The 18229-nt window shown below is 40.0% G+C and overlaps 1 protein-coding gene across 2 annotated transcripts in view; it reads left to right on the top strand.

Moving 5' to 3' along the window:
* cntnap2a (contactin associated protein 2a) overlaps nt 1-18229 on the top strand; it is a 134304-nt gene that overhangs the window by 51877 nt on the left and 64198 nt on the right. For both annotated transcript variants that reach the window (XM_049748648.2, XM_049748647.2), the window contains exons 2-7: nt 2-112; nt 7211-7404; nt 13684-13831; nt 16994-17046; nt 17237-17387; nt 17484-17668. In XM_049748648.2, the coding sequence (XP_049604605.1) occupies nt 2-112; nt 7211-7404; nt 13684-13831; nt 16994-17046; nt 17237-17387; nt 17484-17668 (842 nt within the window). The remainder of the gene's footprint in view (nt 1; nt 113-7210; nt 7405-13683; nt 13832-16993; nt 17047-17236; nt 17388-17483; nt 17669-18229) is intronic.

The following is an 18229-nucleotide window of genomic DNA, read 5'->3' as shown; positions in this document are numbered from 1 at the left end:
GCAAAATGTGATGAGGCTCTGGCTTCCCCTTTGCCGCACACAGCCTTCTCCAGCTCATCTGTCTTTTCAAATGGATATGCACCTGGATATGCCAAGCTTAACAGGCGAGGAGGTAAGGCTGACGCACTCACAGAAACCTGCAGTGCACTCGTGTTGGCACTCGCCATCAAAGTACACGTTGGTGGATTTTTTTTCCACTGTTGTCTTTTCTCGCTCAAATGCATTCCATATATAAATGGTGACATTATCTCGTCACCCAAGGCTGAAGCTCAATTCCCAGATAAAAAGAGGAAAAAAACAGCCCTCCCCTCTCTGCCTTAATGATGATTTAATCAATATTTTTTCATTCCATTTGGCATTTAAATGAAAATGAAATGAACCTTTGAATGAGTGCATTGGTTAACAAGTAGTGCAACTGTGGTTCCTATTCTTTCTTTGTTTAATCCAAACTCCTCAGGGGTTGACGTTTGTTTCGGAACTCACGCAATCAATCATGTACATGATTGGTCACTAGGGGACTATGGCACAAAAACAAATCAAATACTGTACTTAATATATACTAAATATATTGACTATATAGTATATGTTCTCTACAATAAAGTATTCTATGTGGCCCTACTTGTCCAAAAATGGTATCATCATTAATATTGCTCTGGCTGTATAAATAAATAAAATAATAAATAATAAAGCAATGAAATTCAGCTCTCGCTGGAACGGTTCGCAGCCGAGTGTGAAGCGGTCGGGATGAGGGTCAGCACCTCCAAATACGAGTCCATGGTCCTCGATCGGAAAAGGGTGGAATGCCCTCTCCGGATCGGGGATGAGATCCTGCCCCAAGTGGAGGAGTTCAAGTATCTTGGAGTCTTGTTCACGAGTGAGGGGAGGATGGAGCGTGAGATCGACAGGCGGATCGGTGCAGCGTCGGCAGTAATGCGGACCCTGTACCGGTCCGTTGTGGTGAAGAGAGAGCTGAGCCAAAAGGCAAAGCTCTCAATTTACCGGTCGATTTACGCTCCTACCCTCACCTATGGTCACGAGCTATGGGTCGTGACCGAAAGAACGAGATCTCGGATACAAGCGGCCGAAATGAGTTTTCTCCGCAGGATGTCCGGGCTCTCCCTTAGAGATAGGGTGAGAAGCTCGGTCATCCGGGAGAGACTCGGAGTAGAGTCGCTACTCCTCCACGTTGAGAGGAGCCAGATGAGGTGGCTCGGGCATCTTATCAGGATGCCTCCTGGACGCCTCCCTGGGGAGGTGTTCCGGGCATGTCCCACCGGTAGGAGACCCCGGGGACGACCCAGGACGCGCTGGAGAGACTATGTCTCTCAGCTGGCCTGGGAACGCCTTGGGATCCCCCGGGATGAGCTGGATGAAGTGGCTGGGGAGAGGGAAGTCTGGGAGTCCCTCCTAAAGCTGCTGCCCCCGCGACCCGACCCCGGATAAGCGGAAGAAGATGGATGGATGGATGGATGGATGGATGGATGGATGAAATTCACCCATTTTTAATCATCTTAGGGGCGGCATTTTGAAAATTTCTGTTGACTGCAAAGCCTAAAGGGTCAGCTCTAGTGGGTCATACAAACAATTTAATGCAAGTGTATTCTTATACCATATAGATTTTGGATTTAACAAAGAGGCCAAGCATGAAATTGTAGCAGCTAATCCTTTATATTCTATTTCCTTTTTTTCCTCTTTTTACTTTACTCATTCAACTGTGTCTTTCCATCACCACCCCTTCTTTCCTTTTCTCCATCTCACTTTCCTAGAGTTACATTCTCGATCCTACGCTTCCTGGAAGTTAAAATGTACTTTTTTTCTCTCTGCCCCCACCATCTCCACCCAAAAAATAAAAAAATTATTGAAACGAGTGACATCACTTGGGCCCAACTGTGCTGTCACTTCTTGACAATTATCCCCATCTGTCTTCAGTGAAGTCTTTTTTTTTTTTTTGTCTTGTGAGTCATCTTGTAAAGTTGTTTGATGTCCTGAGCCATTGCACTCATCCGTCGATAATGGCGGGCTGCTTCTAATTAAATTACTATGCGTCCACGTGCTCCATGTGCTCCATGACAGAAAGATGAAGCACTGGCAGAGGGCAAACCAGCTGCTGACTCTCTGCTGCATTTCTCATAAGCCTCACAACACAAATCATTTCCATGATAACTGTGTTAATGCTGCAATGGGAAGAAGTTTGGAAACTTTTTTCCCCCCTTCAAACACAAAATAGATGAAACCTCCCTGCACAAAAACAAGACTTTTACATGCTCTCCCACCCACTTTTTTGACTGCACTGACAGTCAAGGTCTCTTCCCTGGTGTCACGACAGAATTTCAAAACTTCAAAACTCATCTCACAAACAGCAATGAAACTTGTTCTATAATAAATTCGGAGAATCTCATCAATACGTGCTTTATGATGTAATATCCACGACGGTATTGTGCTCTCTTGTGTAGTTGTTTTAATCATATAATTAGTGTAGTCTGATTTGCAGACAGCCTACGTTAATTGTCATCGTAGGATATTTTGTATTTGTTTTTCTTTCGTTTACTCTGCTGTCTCGCCTTGCCTGGATCAATAAGGGTTGGAACGCATCCAAATATGCACATCGTGTTTGACTAATGCTGACCAAGCACAAAAATAAAATCAATAATAATAATGAAGCTTTATAACACGTGCAGACCAAATAAAAAGGCAGACAAAAAATCCTCAAGCATTTTTTTTTATCGAGGTACTCAAAATATTCTAGTCTGTCGAAGATAACTTCTTGCCCCAATGTATATCTGTCTTCCAATTGAAGTTTACATTTGTTTCTTTCCTCTCCATGGAAGACAGTTTGATAATTATATTACACCCCCAACGTGTAGAAACCCAAACTGTGTTAACATTTAAACTTGTCGTATTTGATTCACACCCTTTTCCCCCCCTCATTCTTCTCTGTTGGAAGCATTTTCTAGTCTGTGATTTGTTGTCCTGGGTTAGCGTCGGTCATTTCTCTCTCGCAAGAAACAACAGAGAAGGGAGTCAGCTTGACAGCCTAACAAGAGATGAACAAAGGCGAGAAAAGCCGGTGGTGAAACACGCTGAGGCATTGGAACACTGTTTGATTCGAGTTTGAAAGGAACCAAAGAGAGCTTTCATAAGCCTTCCTTGAGGTCGGTCGGCTCTAATGACACAGCGGAGGCTTTCTTCAATACTGTGAATTGAGACATAATGACGGGTCGTATACCCTCGCTCGATTGGCTTTAAATTTTAGAAAAGGCTGTCGCTTTTAGGAATGATCTCACACAATTCCACTTTGATTATCCAATATATTTCTCTCGTCTCCACGCCGGAGAAATTCTCATAATTTTGCGACATATCTTGCGGTCAATAAATCTAATTAGAAATTGATTTTACTGTTTCATGACATTCTTAGTAGAAAATGAAGCCAGAACAGTCAATGAAAACATACGTAGGTGCAAACTATACAGAACGACCTCAAAGTCAAGTACCAGGAAATTTCTTTCTCCATACCTCATTTTAATTTTTAGCTGAAACATATTTTAATAGGATGAAACCCAAAGTGCCCAGTTTTCAGGTTACCAAAAATTTAGTTTGCATTTCACGGGTAAGGGTTAATTTGCCTGTTCCTGACTTTTAAGATCTCACTTTATGTTCGACCCTTCATCTTTCCCAACTGATCTCTTTTGTTTGACCTTCTGCTCCGTCGTTCTCATATCCCATCGTCCTCCTTCTTTCGGCCCTGAACATCTGTGCATGTGACAGGCGAGAGGATGGTGACAGCGTTCCCCTGATGCTCCTTCTCCTCCCTTCTATCATGTGCTCTCTTTTCTTGCACGAGCACCCCGGCTCACTCTGCCGCCCCATCTCCCCTTTAGACTGTCAACCTCTTGTCACTTCCTTCCATTTTCCCTATGGTGTTCACCTTTGACTGCACCTCTTGGCTTTTCTTTATCCAGACTTCTCTTTCTCCTCCCTATGACAGCATTTGCCCATGACACTCCTGCAGTGGTTCATTTTTTGTGACAAAAGCATGAATTACTGTATTAGAGTGCTGTTGACAAAGGAGAAGCTTTACCTGAGCCAGCGTCCTAAAATGAAAAACGCTGGATTTAACAACAGCCCCAATCTACCGGTCCAATTTAAATTCACTGACCGGTGTAAGACCCAAGTTTGAAATTGTTAGCTTCAGATAAGGCGGCCAAGTCAGCCGGATGGGATGGATAAGGGCCACTGGGACCAAACACCATAACTTCGGTTTTCTTTTCATTGAATTCCAAGAAATGATATGCCATTCAACATTCAAGCTCCTCCAGACAGGACAAAAGTAGCTTCGCTGAGAAAATATCTTTTTTGCTCAGCTTGACATATATTTGACCACCATCCGCATAGCAGTGGAAGAAAATAGTGTTTTCTTAAAACGGAACCCAAGGACAGCAGATAAAATGAAATTCCCAGAAGCCCCAAAATTGACCCTTGTGGAACACCATGCGATAGTCGGGCAGTGCGTGGCTCAGTAGCCAAGGTTATAGCAGGCAAATACGCTCTAAACCATTCAGGAAAGTTACTACCTCACAATCAATTCATAAAATATTAAATTGCTAACATGCAATACTCTGAAAAAGGCCTTTAAGAAAATCCAGGTTCATTTAGAGAACAGTAAATCAAATTACAATGTAAATGCAAATGTATATTGTTGTGCAATTCTTTTAAGATAACGTTTTCCACAGCCTTAGATGACAATTTCATACATGTTTGTAAAAAAAAAGGCAAATTCAATGTCGTTCCACTGTATCCAAATCTCTGCTTGCACTGTGCCAGCAGCTCAATTAAGCTTGACTAAAAATGATGAGAACGCCATCTTTCCGGGGAGTATAAGGTTTGAGCTGATAAAGAATTCATATTCAAACAAAGAGACATTGGAATATCCCATTACACTCTTGCCATGTGACTTTATTAATGGAGACTGAGAAGGTGCCAAAAAAGTTTCCAATAAGATGAAGCTCAACTTTGTATGAAAAGACATTAAAATCTTGCAGTGGCCTTCCATTTATCATCAGCTCTTATTGAAGAGTGAGCTGTCATGCTTTATGACTTTCTACTCTCTTCTATTGTCCTGACTTTTAGCAAGAACTTTTCCAATTTTGCTTTGTGTTTCATGTGATTCGAAGCAACCATGTTCTACTTGATGTAACCTCTCTCATCACTTTTGAATGGGCTCATTTTATCTCTCCTTCTCCCAGGTTTCTCATTCCATCATTTTTGCCTTCCCCCCTCCCTCGTTCCCCTCAACCTCTCTTCACTTTTGCCCTCATCCATCACTTTACCTTAACAACACTCCCCTTTTCTTTTCCTCTTCCAGCCCATCCGCTTGCTATCTCATCTCTCGCCTCCCCAATATACCAAAGCCATAAAACCTGCTTTCATCCCTCCCTTTTCTGGCTTACCTCATCCATCTCTCTTACTCTTCCATGTCTTCAGCCTCCTCCCTTCCTTCCTCAGCCATGCAGCATCTTGTCATTCACTTCAGCTCTCCTTCCTACGATCTCTCTCAAAGAGTCACATCGCCTCAAACGATGTCCACTCCGCTAACTTCACGGTCGTCTCGGTTTACCCTTTGCTGTCACTCTGCTCACACCCACCGAGTAAAATTTCTCACCCTCCACCCATTCCTTGTTCCCTCTTCTGATGTAATAGTGTTTTATCATCTCGGGGGGTTTTGAGGTATTGACATTCCAAACATGCTGGACCAGTTTATCTATCTGGGCCGGAGCTGGAGCATAATAGCTGTGTAATTGGATAAGCTATAGGATTGTTGTCAAGAGGAGGAATACATCACACTATTTTATCATGTGACATAATCTCCCGTGTCCTCTGCACTAAGCTTAATAGCTATTCCATTCCTTGTCTTCTCAATGCCTCCCCCTTTCCCTACTGTGACCTTATAAAACCAGTTTTAACTCGTTTTTCTAAATTGGCACATCATTTATCCGTTTAGATCGTTTACAAAAGAAAATCAATCACATCGAATCACTGTTTTATCTCCAAGGGGTTGTCTATCCGCCAGCTCTATTATATCGGATTTCACAGTATATAATCTGTTATGTGCATTTTATCTGCATTATATACAGTCTCGCATTGTACAGAAATATAATGGTCGTTTTTTTTTCTTACTGCTCCCTGCTATCTATATATATGAGCATCAATAGCACCTTTGGAAATATATTTAGTGAGAAAAATTGTGATGTGATAAATCATTTCAGTTGCTATAGGTATATGTAAATATAGTATACATACATATGTAGATATAAAATCAACATATTGTCCTCTCGAGGATTCAAACATGAACCAGAGTATCTCTTTGTAAATAATTTTGTGATAGTTTAATGTTGCCATATTTAGTATCTATTTTATAATGACCAGAATCAATAAGATGGAAGCATGCTCACACTAGATATGATCAAACTATTGTGCGCTTGTGGCTGACACTGGGAAAATTTTCACTCTGGTATGAATGCTAATATCAGAAAGAAAGCCATCCCGAAAATGCCTTACATACTAATGCTCCTCTCCGAGATATATAGGCCTCACCTATGCATAATTAGATAACACTCAAGTAAGGACCTTGTCACTCATCATATTCAAATGTAGTCATGCATGTAAAGGGCTAAATAAAACATGACTTTGCCCACGCTTTGTTGGTGTCCGTCTTGGTTGAGCAGCTCTCTGCTGGACACTGACCAATAATAAAAGGACAACATATAACCTTGTAAATGCACACGCTCCATGTAAAATATGATTGTAGCAATGTCATGCTACTTTTCTGCTTGTCTTGAGAGCTTGGAGCTGAGCTCATCTGCCTTTCAAATTGCCTGCCACCTTACATACTAGGAAAAAGTTGGAATAGGGGAGGGTTGTTGTTTTTATTCATAACTTGCAGCCTTACCAGAAATCTATTCTTATCGGTCCATCATCTTCTGCTTTTTGGGTTTTAGGTCGTGGGGACAACTGTTTAAATCTACTTTTCTTCGTTTTAGGCATAACTAGTGGGGTCACATACAACATATTATTGTTGAGAAAATTTGAGGTTGACTTCCTCAGAGTTTGTCTTATGTGACTTTGATGAAATAAAGATAAATTTTTTTGAAAGGTGTTCTGTTGTTTGTCAGAGGGTCATGAAACTTATTTTTAAATGTCATGAACGCTTCAGGTGCTGGTGGATGGTCTCCCCTGGATAGTGATCACTACCAGTGGCTGCAGGTGGACCTAGGCTCCAGAAAGCAGCTAAGTGCCATAGCCACACAAGGTCGTTACAGCAGCTCCGACTGGACAACACATTACCGTCTGCTCTACAGTGACACCGGAAGGAATTGGAAACCTTATCACCAAGATGGCAACATTTGGGTGAGTACTGCAGTTTGTGTCATTCCAATCTATTGTGTCTTCTCCAATAGTTGCCGTTGTACTGGCAACGTATGTGGTGCAGATGGTGAGCTGGTTGGCTTTTCAGCTTTGGGGATCTCAGCCATGTCTTGATCTGAATCCCAAACGGTTTTGTTTCTTGTCCATCTTTGTATGGTACACAAATAAACAACATGGCCCTGAATCATTCGCTGTGCTGAGATCAATCCTGGACAGCCCATGCATAGTAAAAACCCTCCTCCAGTGGTCGCCAAGTAGCGGCTAGTATAATATACCGTGCCATGGGCAGGTTATTGGGGACCGCTGGTCGACTCTATTCACCAGCATTCTATTCATCAAGTGCCGCAGAGGAGGTAGAAGCCTTCATAAGTCGACTATAATTCACCTAAATCTAAAATAATGTATTAAAAGATCATCAGTTGAGTAAGGTCGTGGCAGAACTCGGCATTATGGGGATTATAGTACCATAGAAGACCCCTTGAGTCAATATAATTTAAGTTATTATACCCAAGGACACAAGCCATAAAAAGACATCTCCGATATGTGGCCAGGCGGCTGCAACAAGATATACAAATACAGATAAGATAAACCAAGTGTAAATTTAAAGTCTGTAAAATTACAACAACACGGACAGATTACAAACATAAATGGCTTGGGCTGTGAACATTTATCTTCTTTTTATGAGTGCGCTAGGCCAATAATTATGTTTAGCAGGTTAGAAAATATCAGCAATGTTTGTTTTTTTAATGTCGGTACTAAGATCCGTTTGTGGCCCTTCAGGTCTATTCGGGATGGAAAATGTGGACTTTTATGGCTAAAAGTAAATTAAGCTGTTGTTTATGTGTTCTGCATCGTGACTATTAGCTGTGATTATATATTTCAAAGTGTTTGCTTTTTGCTATTAACCCTGATTCATTGCCTCTGTGATTTCTGCAAATGCTCCAAAACACATTAATCCTCCCTGTTGTTTAGGGAACTACTGCTTGCTTTTTATATATGACACGACATAATGTATGTACACATGGAAAAGAAGAGGACAAGGCCATGCGAGGAACCCGCAAAAGTTCCTGACTGACGTGCTACCGCTTCCCCACTATTTATTTAAGCTATAATTGGATCACCAACTTCTCATGCAGTACTTGCAATAAATTGAGGGAGAAATAATGAGCGTACTAACCCAGGTCTTGTGTCTCCATCACTGCCAATCACAAGTGGGCCCGCTAAGTAAGCATGACTCCCAAGGAATGAATGTCCTTTCCTTCGACAGACAATGTCACTGTATTGGCTCAGCGATTTCCCCGAGGAAGATCACTGATAAACAGTTCATAATTGGTTTTGTGAAACTGCAGAGTCATAATGACATTGATGAATGAGTGTGGTAATTTAAACACCATTTGTAACATTGAGTAGGTTGTCAAGGCTTTATAGTCACATTCAACAATTATACTATGCATACACTTTTTTTTTTTTCCCCGATCTGTGATGAAGCTGTGCACATATGATACATGTTCTCATTTGATGGAATGCGGGAGTTATCAATTAGGTAGAAAACTATGGAAGGTAACGGCAAATAATTTGGTGCTTTATTGAAGTTCTTGACTTAGTTGCATTTTCAGTTTTAAACTGTTTGAGTGGAGTGATGAGCACCTAAATGAAAATTTGGGAGAAAATTCCAAAAAAGAATGATTTTCCCTCTTTTAGACTTGGTTCAAGGAATTCCAGCATGCTGTTCGTCTCTTCCACTGATGTTTTGCATGGATGAGAAGCTCCAGGTTGTAATTCAACCAGACCACCTGACAGTAATATATGTATCTAATAAACCAGCACAGCCATAGCCACAACTCTTACGCCGATCCTGCTTCAAACAGGGACACATTAATAATGCTTCGTCAGCATACCAATGAAAAATAGCCCTACGTGTAATTTGTGGCTTAGTTGAACTCAAAACATTTGTCTGATGCTTCTTTCCTTCCTGTTGCAAAGCATGATTTCGTCTAATTCCTGCAACATACCAAATGGCCAGTTTTTTTTTTTAACTCATTAAAAGTTAATGAAATGTGTAAAATAACAGTAGGACTTAATGTAAAAACATTTTCCTCAAATCGATCCAATGAGAATGTTTTTCTTTCCTGTTAGAGAGCTGAGGGGGATATTTTGAGATGAGCAGAGTGCAGCCCAAATAATGTTTCAAGCATCTGCTCTAGGAAACACATTAGTGTCCTTGTTATCTTGTCAGCTGGCCTCTGATCCATTTGGCCCACGCTCAAAGAAAACAGGGCAGAAAGCGAGTGAATAATTGTTACCATGAAAGCTCTCAGCGTCCTTCACAAACAAGCCTCAGTGCAACTAATGTGTGTGTCATTGCGAGATGCACACTTTAATTTCCGTATAGCCACAGGTGCTATCTAAAGTATGTCCCTGAATCTTTAGGTGTCAGCATTTATGTAACAACTTTGGCAAAAAAGCAATTTGTCTTTGCCTTGTCTGAACATTTTTTTTTTTTTTTTTTGCATTAACTTAAGTGAAGTTGTCTGAAGCTATATAAGCCAATTTAAAAAAAAAAGAGATAGATTTTTCCACGCTAGTCGTATAATAGCACAGGAAACAAAAGCTTTCAATGATTTTAAGAAATTATCAGAAAAAAAATAATTAATAATATTGTGTAATATTCAGCCATGGCTCAAATCAGAATTCATATTTTATCTGTGAATTCCAGCCACGACGAGATTTTTATTTCTTAGTCGTCTTTTTCTCAGACAGGGATGAACATTTTCTCACACCCTTGTCGATATACAGTTGTCCTAGAGGCTTGTTTGTGTATAGATGTGTGTGTATTCTTACAAGGAAACCACTGCTTAACTGTGCTTTGTCAGGTAAATGAAAAGTGAAGTCTTGAATGGCGAATGTTTCACTGGTGGGCGACTAATTAAGTTAGAAGAGGTGTAGAGTGTTTTCTGATAAATCACATGCCCGGATTTATGCTCCAGTGGACTGTATTGTGTTGCTTTTTCTCTCTGCCTATATTTTCATCCAGCATGGCAGTTTGATCTTTGTTTAGGTTTTCTTTTGTGTGAATCCCTCACACAGACTCAGCTACCTACCGAGGTATTTATACCGCCAGTGAGTCATCTTCTGATTTTTAGAAAAGAAAAGTAAAGCAAGAATGAAACAAGCATATGGAGTCACACAGCGTGGATAATTTGCTGCACCTTCTATGTGATTTTTGTCTTGTAGCACCACAGGCAAACAATTTAAAGTTTGGGAGATTAAACGACACAAAACTGGTTCATAATTGAACCCAAAATGTGTGATAATGGAACTTCATGGAAGTCAAACAATCCATCACCAAGTTTGGGTGCTAGGAATTTCGACTTAGTCACGAGTTTAAAACATTTTGCTGCATGGAAACAGGTTATTGTTAATTGCTTTGATTTTGATTTTATGCAATTTGTATGAATGAACACAATAACTGAAAGATGATATTACAATTGTCAACAATATTTGAGACAAATAGGCCTGCTCCTTTGAAAACAATAGCTCATAAAATATGGATGCAAAACCCAAAGTGTTGCATTTATATTTCTGCTCAGTGTCATTCTGTTCTCATTAAAACCAAGCGTGAGTCATTCCCCTGAACAAGGTACCCGCTACATTTTCCAACAGAGAACCTAATGAAGGTACAGACAGTGTAATAATCTCGGAAATGAAAATGCCAAATTTAAACTCCATCGCGTCAATAAAAAATGATCCTCCGCAACTTTGTGGTGTGGGAGCGGGAGAGTGGGCTAACCTTGTAACAGCGACTCATCATAGCGACTGGTTGTGAAGCCAAGTGACAATTACGATTTTGCTCTACAGGATTAGATTCTCCCGTGGTTGTTTCTCACCAGACTGGCTTGGATGAAGTGACCCATAAGCATTGAAGCCATCCAGTAGAATGTAGTGCAGCTCTGACACTGAATGATGGCGCCCCATTAAACATGGTATTACCACAGTCTGTACAGTTTTCTTGGCACAGCATAGCCTACAAAACCATCTTTAGAGCTTTTTTTTTTTTTTTCTATGGTTCTGCTTTGTCCCTCACACTTGTCGATAAAAACAAAAGACCAGACCAGGCCACACTGATTTCCCCTGGCACTGTTAGGGAAGGTTGCACACAATGGGCGCGTGTCCGAAGCAGTCTAGGGCGGTTGACTGTTCCAGCGACAACAATCAAATGCCAGGAAAAGGGCTTTCAATCTTTTTTTTTTCCCTGCCTAGAGAGTTTCTATAATGTTAAACAAAACAATAAAAAATGAGCACTGAAATATCCTGCTTAATAAGTTAACGCTGATGTTCAATTGTGACCTCAATGTCAACTTTAGTAAGTTTAAACAAACAATATTATCCTGGTATTCATTGATCTGTTTTATTCGCTTGTTCCGTTTCACCCAACACAACCTTCCAAATAAACATATCTGCTTTTCCTCAACTGTTAAAAATATTTTAGTAGTCACTCAATAAAACTCAGCATTTCTCTTGACCTTTGTTTATTTCAATACCTTGCACAATCCTCGAAGAAAATATACAGAACATACCAAAGTCACCCATTTGACTTATTGTAGAATTAATCATAGATTTTTAAAGATCTCGTTTGAGAGGTTCACAGACCCTTAAAATTTAGCTTGTGAATGGAGAAAATTAGTTTTCCTTGGTGTGCTCTAAGGACTTTATTGCTTTCTTATTACTTGGTTTTAAACAGGCTCTTATGGTTGACACACTCGCATACACACTGATTTCTTATTCTTTATTGCTGCTGGTAAATGATTTGACTTTGGAGCAAAAGGAATTAAAGGGTTCACTAAGCAGCCTTTTCCAAAGTGTGACTTCTTTTACCTCGCTCATCTTCATCTTGCCACTCCTCTGTCCTTTTTCCTTGCTCTGCATTGGAAGGCCTCGGAATTGAGCTGTTCATTCAGCCAAGCCGAGATAAGTGCTAAATTGTGGAATGGACACAATAGACAAATAAAGGAAAGGAATTGTAGGGATTGAGAGAGGTGATTTTTTATTTTTTTTTCCCCTCGCATTTCCTAATCCCCCTACCGTGTTATTTATTTTACAAGGAATGAGTGGGCTGGATAAGCGCAGTCCGTGAACCAAATTGCAAAGTTCAGACTTGTGCCACGCTTGTTCAAACTGGGAAATGGGCTTTTTAAGATAAATAGACAGCAAAGTGTAGAAAAACGCTATTTATGCATATGTGTGTACATTGGCAACATTAACACAAAGAGGCACATTTTTAATACACTAATGCTCTTTAGTTTTACTTCGGGAAAATTCAAATGTTTAAAAAAACAAAAAGGCAGTGAATGAGTTAATATTTCTATTCTATTTATGTCACAAGGACAGAAGGCCACTCACACGCTAACTAGAGTTTTTAGTGAGTCTGTTTCCCTTTGTTTGAGTGCCTCTGAGGGAAAATTTCAACCATTCACCTAAACATACAGCATCAAACATCGTAAGTGCCTCCCCAAAGAGCCATACGCAGCAATGTGAATGCTGAGCCGGGCACTAATATACAATTTGAAAGCATTTGTATGCTCAGTTAACCTTTCCTGGGTAAATAGAAATGTTCAAAATAGAAGCAAAGCAAATCAAGGCGCCAGGGAAACAAACACTTCATCGCTGTTTTCGTGATTGAGCATGTGGAGTAGCTGAGGGTTTCGTTTAAACTCAACCAAAACCTAAACACTTTGAGTAAACAAGTATAATGCAAAAATGATGGTGATTCTTTAGCAATTTTGGAATTATTGCCATAAATGGGAAATCGCAATAATGGGGCAAATCTGAAGATCCAGACATATTTAGTTTGAATAAATGTTTTTTTATGGTCAAAAGTATTTGGACATGTACACTCACCATTACAACTATGTGAAACTGGCAGTTTTTTCCAACCAGGCCAGTGGACTGTCAACCACGTCAGCTCCAGGCACCCAATTAGTCTTCAGGGAGCCATTTGAAGTAGAGATAAAGAACAAAAGCGTTTCTTACTTTCAACAAGGAACGGTTTCCTCTTCAAATCCCCTGCAGTCAGACTGTCTGGTGGCATAATAATGCTCATATAGACTCATAATGATGTTGTATGTTTTGTGAGTGTGCAGAATGTGGTGAGCGGAACAAATACCTTTTTGCTCTTAGCTCCCCAAAGCCTCTTGTTTGACCGTAGGCGTGCAGCTTTGATGTACTTAATTTCATCATGTGTGTCGGCGTTTATGTGCACAGGCCTTCGCTGGAAACTCAAACTCTGAGAGTGCAATCCGGCACGAGCTACAGCACGGAATCGTGGCTCGCTTCCTGAGGCTTGTCCCCTTGGAATGGAGCAAAGAAGGCAGGATTGGTCTACGGATAGAAGTCTACGGATGCTCGTACTGTAAGTCGTGGACACAAGCACACTTAGTTAAGTGATTAGATGAGTGTGTCATCTTCTTCTTTTTTTTCAAAAAACAAAACCACAAGCCATCTTCAACTTTAACAAACAGCACTAAATCCTCAGAGTAAAATCTTGTAAAGAGTAATGTTGTCTGCAGCTCTGACTTTGCATATAAAAGCATGAAAAGTGAAGTGAGTGACTAGAGTAGATGCAGAAAAAGAAGAAAGGGATGTTGACTCTCTTCTGAGGAAAGCAGCAAGCGTATGTCCAAGAGCTTGTTAGATTTGTCACTCGTTTGAAAGGAAATCACCAAAGGGGGCCCGAAAAGTCAATACATCTGTTGCAAAATTGCCAACAGTGTTTCTGCTGCTCTTGTATTCCTCCTTGTTCACTAAATTAAGACAGAATTATTCCAAATCTAATGCACTTACTCCACCAGCCAGAAAAGTAATGATCTACTTTGGATATAGCCAGATTTATAAGAAAAGCAAAAGTTTCCAAACAAAAAGCTACTAGTTGTCCTATTCAGACAATCGCATAGGGAGACTCGTAAGCCTCGACAAAATCTATCAGTCATTCTTAAGCCTGGAACGATCAATAATGTACACAGCGGTGGAGCTGCCTGTCAAGCGCCAGCAATTTTGGAAGTAAAAAGTTGGAAAAGCATACCTGAAAAACAAGTCAATACCAGAACAGTTGGATACATATTATGCTGTGTCAATTTAACCCTGTCTTACTCTTTGACATGATAATAAAATTGGAGCACCCGTGAAAAGAAAAAGTTCATGTCTGATGGTGTAGTAATTTACTCACCTGAATACTGAGCAGGTAGCAAATTCAGTTCTCAGATTTTGGAAAGTGTGGAGAGCAGTCCAGGGTGTAGTCTGGCTTCTATCTAAAGTATGCTCTTTTAATTGCAACACGTTTTAATTAATAATAATTTAATATTAATTAATTATGATCCAGTTCTGATCTAAGAATTTGGGGAATTTTACTTTAAAAAATGTATTTAAACGATACTCAAAAATATTGATTAATGTAAATATGAAATACAAAATGCAATTATAAAAGTTGTTTATCTTCATAGACCTGTAAAATTCAACTCAAGTCATGCACTTCAAAAAAAACTGTTGCCCGCACAATTAGCAAATGTATATGTTAGATATAGATGGTAATTCTTTGGCTTTGAATAAATATGATAATTGAGTTCTGTGGCATATTGTGACTCATCTGGGCCAATGCAATGAGCAGAAGGGTCTGTGTTTGTATGTGTGGTAGCTGGAGGCTAAAAAGGAGTCATGATCCAACGTGCTGTGAAATGCTCATTTCCATTTTGATGAACAAAGGATCAGCCAAAAATCAATTACAACACAGACTAGTCAGGAAATTGAGAAAGGACTCAAGACATTGCAATTATTTGCACTTATAAATTACGATTGGTATCATGTAAATGGAGTTTTAAGAGGTTTGTGTGATCCTTCTGTGCTCTCTCTATGGCACTTCAAAATGTTTCTACGGTAACATGCAACTTTTACATTCACCCGGCAGTGAAGAAAATCTCTAAAATCGTCATATCTCCAGAGTAAAGTTCAGAAAAGCTTGGCTGTCATGTCGGTGTTCATTGCGGCCAGCTGTGAAGCCTGGCTGGATTCCAAGAGGGTATATCACGCCGGTGATCCCCGACCTGCTCAACGGCAGGTCAACATTTCTGCCCCTTTTTCTCTTTTCATCACCCGGGAGTCGGCGGTTTGTTGAATTCTCAAGTCTCCATTAAGTTCCCAACCTGTCACAACACGGTCAGGCTAAATGTACAATACCTCATGAAGCCATTGGAAAACTGTCACCTACTGAGGCAGCAACATAAACATGGCCAAGAGCGATGAGGAGGAGGAGGAGGAGTGGGCAGAGAGAAAGAGCCATAAGGGATCAAGGAAATGAGAGGAAGGGAAGATTTAAGTCCGAATGGAATGGGAGCTGGAGTAGTCTGGGGAATAAAGGCAGGTAAAGTGGAAGAACTAGAAATTATATTAAATGGAATGAATCATTTAGGAGGAACAAAAATAAATGGGATTCTCCCATTTTAATGTCCGCTAAGCCTAAATGGAGTGCAAGGTGAGGTGTCTTCACATCTGTGTGTTTATTACTTAGCAAGATTATGCATAAATCTGGCACATGTTCTAATCAAGAACACTTTTTTTTTGCACATAGTAATAAAAATGTGGGTGATTATCTTCTCGTTTCAATGTTTTCCCTCCACCCACCACTCCATAAAACTAATATATATAACAGCTCAGAGTATAAATTCCAATTGTAACTTCATGGAACCTTTTTAGTCTGGTGGCCACATAAAGGTTCTATTTTTTTAAGTTTTATTTATTTATGTATTTATTTCTACCAGATGCTCAACCTGATGCAACCCACCCACAACTGCAGCTGTTAAAAATGGCTTGGTCTGATTTTCATTGGTTGATTTTCATGAAATGTGTATTTCTCATTACTCTTGTAAATTTTATCATTCATTTCATTTTATTTGTCTTTCATTAACAGAGGTTTTTTTTTTTTTACATTATACTCACCCACCACTTTATAGTGCACTTCATCAGCCAAAAATTGCACCGCCAATTAACAGTTGTCAGGTATTTACCATCTGTGGCTTATTTAATAACTCCCTTTGAGACTTGGCTGAGTCCCTTTATATCAGTGTCATCTCACATTTTTGTTGCTATGCAGACCACAATATTTCCACCTTTGGCGGAAGCCCTCGGCGACTCCCTTCTGAATCCATTTCTCGTTTCCTCTACAGATGATCATAAAAAAATATAATACGCTCCTGCCAATCCCATCACAGAACACACATGGCACTTCCAACCTCTTGAACAGGCAAGGTGGTCATCTAAGATTGAGGAGCTCTACTTCAAATACGTCACTTCATTTGCTGAAGATCTCAAAATCACACCTGAAATACACTCTCGCTTCTGCCACCTTTGTTCATATCAGAGGCACGTTTTAAAACGTCACATTCCTCAAGGACAGACACTTGTGATGCCTTGGTTAGGCTATCAAATGATCTTTTTTAGATTCAGTGATTTACAATACTTGGTTGCCATGGTCTCTTTTTAAGTATATTCTTGAGCTCTCATTTATTTATTTTTTCTATTGCAGGGGCAGACATGATTAATTTTGATGGGCAGGGTGTGATCTCCTATCGGTTCAAGGTAATGTTTGTTTTCAATCTTTGAAGAGCACTGAAAAATAGTTTTCATTGAGGTATGCTGCAGAGTTGGGAACTTGTGAAATCCAGCTTTTTAAAATGCTATTGTGATGAAAGCCAATGAAATACTTGATTCTTCTTTGTAGGGTTTGTAGGCATCAAACAAAAGGTACTGCTCTGTGTATTGCGTCTAGGTGAAGAAGATGAAGCTCATTAAGGACGTGATCGCGCTAAGGTTCAAGACGTCCGAGAGCGAGGGGGTGATTCTCCATGGAGAGGGGCAGCAGGGGGACTACATCACCTTGGAGCTCCGCAAGGCCAAGCTGCTGCTGCAGATCAACCTGGGTGGGTAACGGAAAAAAAAAAAAAAACATACTTTTAGCATTTATAAATGATTTCAAAGGGGTTTCCAATTCCTCATTCTATCGTGGCAATTTACAGGAAGCAATCAGTACGGCTCTATCCTGGGCCATACCTCAGTGACAACGGGCAGCCTCTTGGATGACAACCACTGGCACTCGGTGGTGATCGAGCGTTACCGGCGTAATGTCAATTTCACCCTGGATAGACACACTCAGCACTTCAGGACCAACGGGGAATTTGACCACCTCGACTTGGACTATGAGGTAATTTATGAATGGCACGGATTTAGAGTATATGCACATAATAACCCGGCGTTTTTTTATTCAATTAAATATGGGGAAATAATTCCTTACATCATGGTTGAGTCTTCTATTGCTTTTAACAAAAGACAAATATTTTTTGAAGGATAATAATGTCATTTACAAGCATCTAATGGTCTTCTTATGAAAGAAATAACTTCTAATAAGACTCGTCATATATTCTGTTGTTACGCGAGTAAAATAAATTCCTAATAATTTGATTACTTTTACAAAAGTGGGCAATCTCTATGCAAATATAACATTTTGCTCCTCGCCGATGACCTCCTCTATCTCAAGAGGGAAATGATAGCACCCAGGAAATTATATATAGGCTTGCTAATATGACGGCAATCCATAACATTCACATAATTAAGGTTGCTTAGTAATGGATGGCAGCACAATGGGTTTGCATAATAATACTTGAAACAGGAAATTGATTTTTCTTTGGAATGTGTAAGTGGGATGATAGCTGTTTGTGTGTAATGTGATTACAGGCTTGCTTGTATTTGCTTTTGTGTGCATGTG

The sequence above is a fragment of the Syngnathus scovelli genome, chromosome 18 (assembly GCF_024217435.2).
Source record: "Syngnathus scovelli strain Florida chromosome 18, RoL_Ssco_1.2, whole genome shotgun sequence".
Classification (NCBI taxonomy): domain Eukaryota; kingdom Metazoa; phylum Chordata; class Actinopteri; order Syngnathiformes; family Syngnathidae; genus Syngnathus; species Syngnathus scovelli.
Note: the sequence above shows the minus strand (reverse complement) of the source record. Positions and strands in the feature narration are given on the sequence as shown.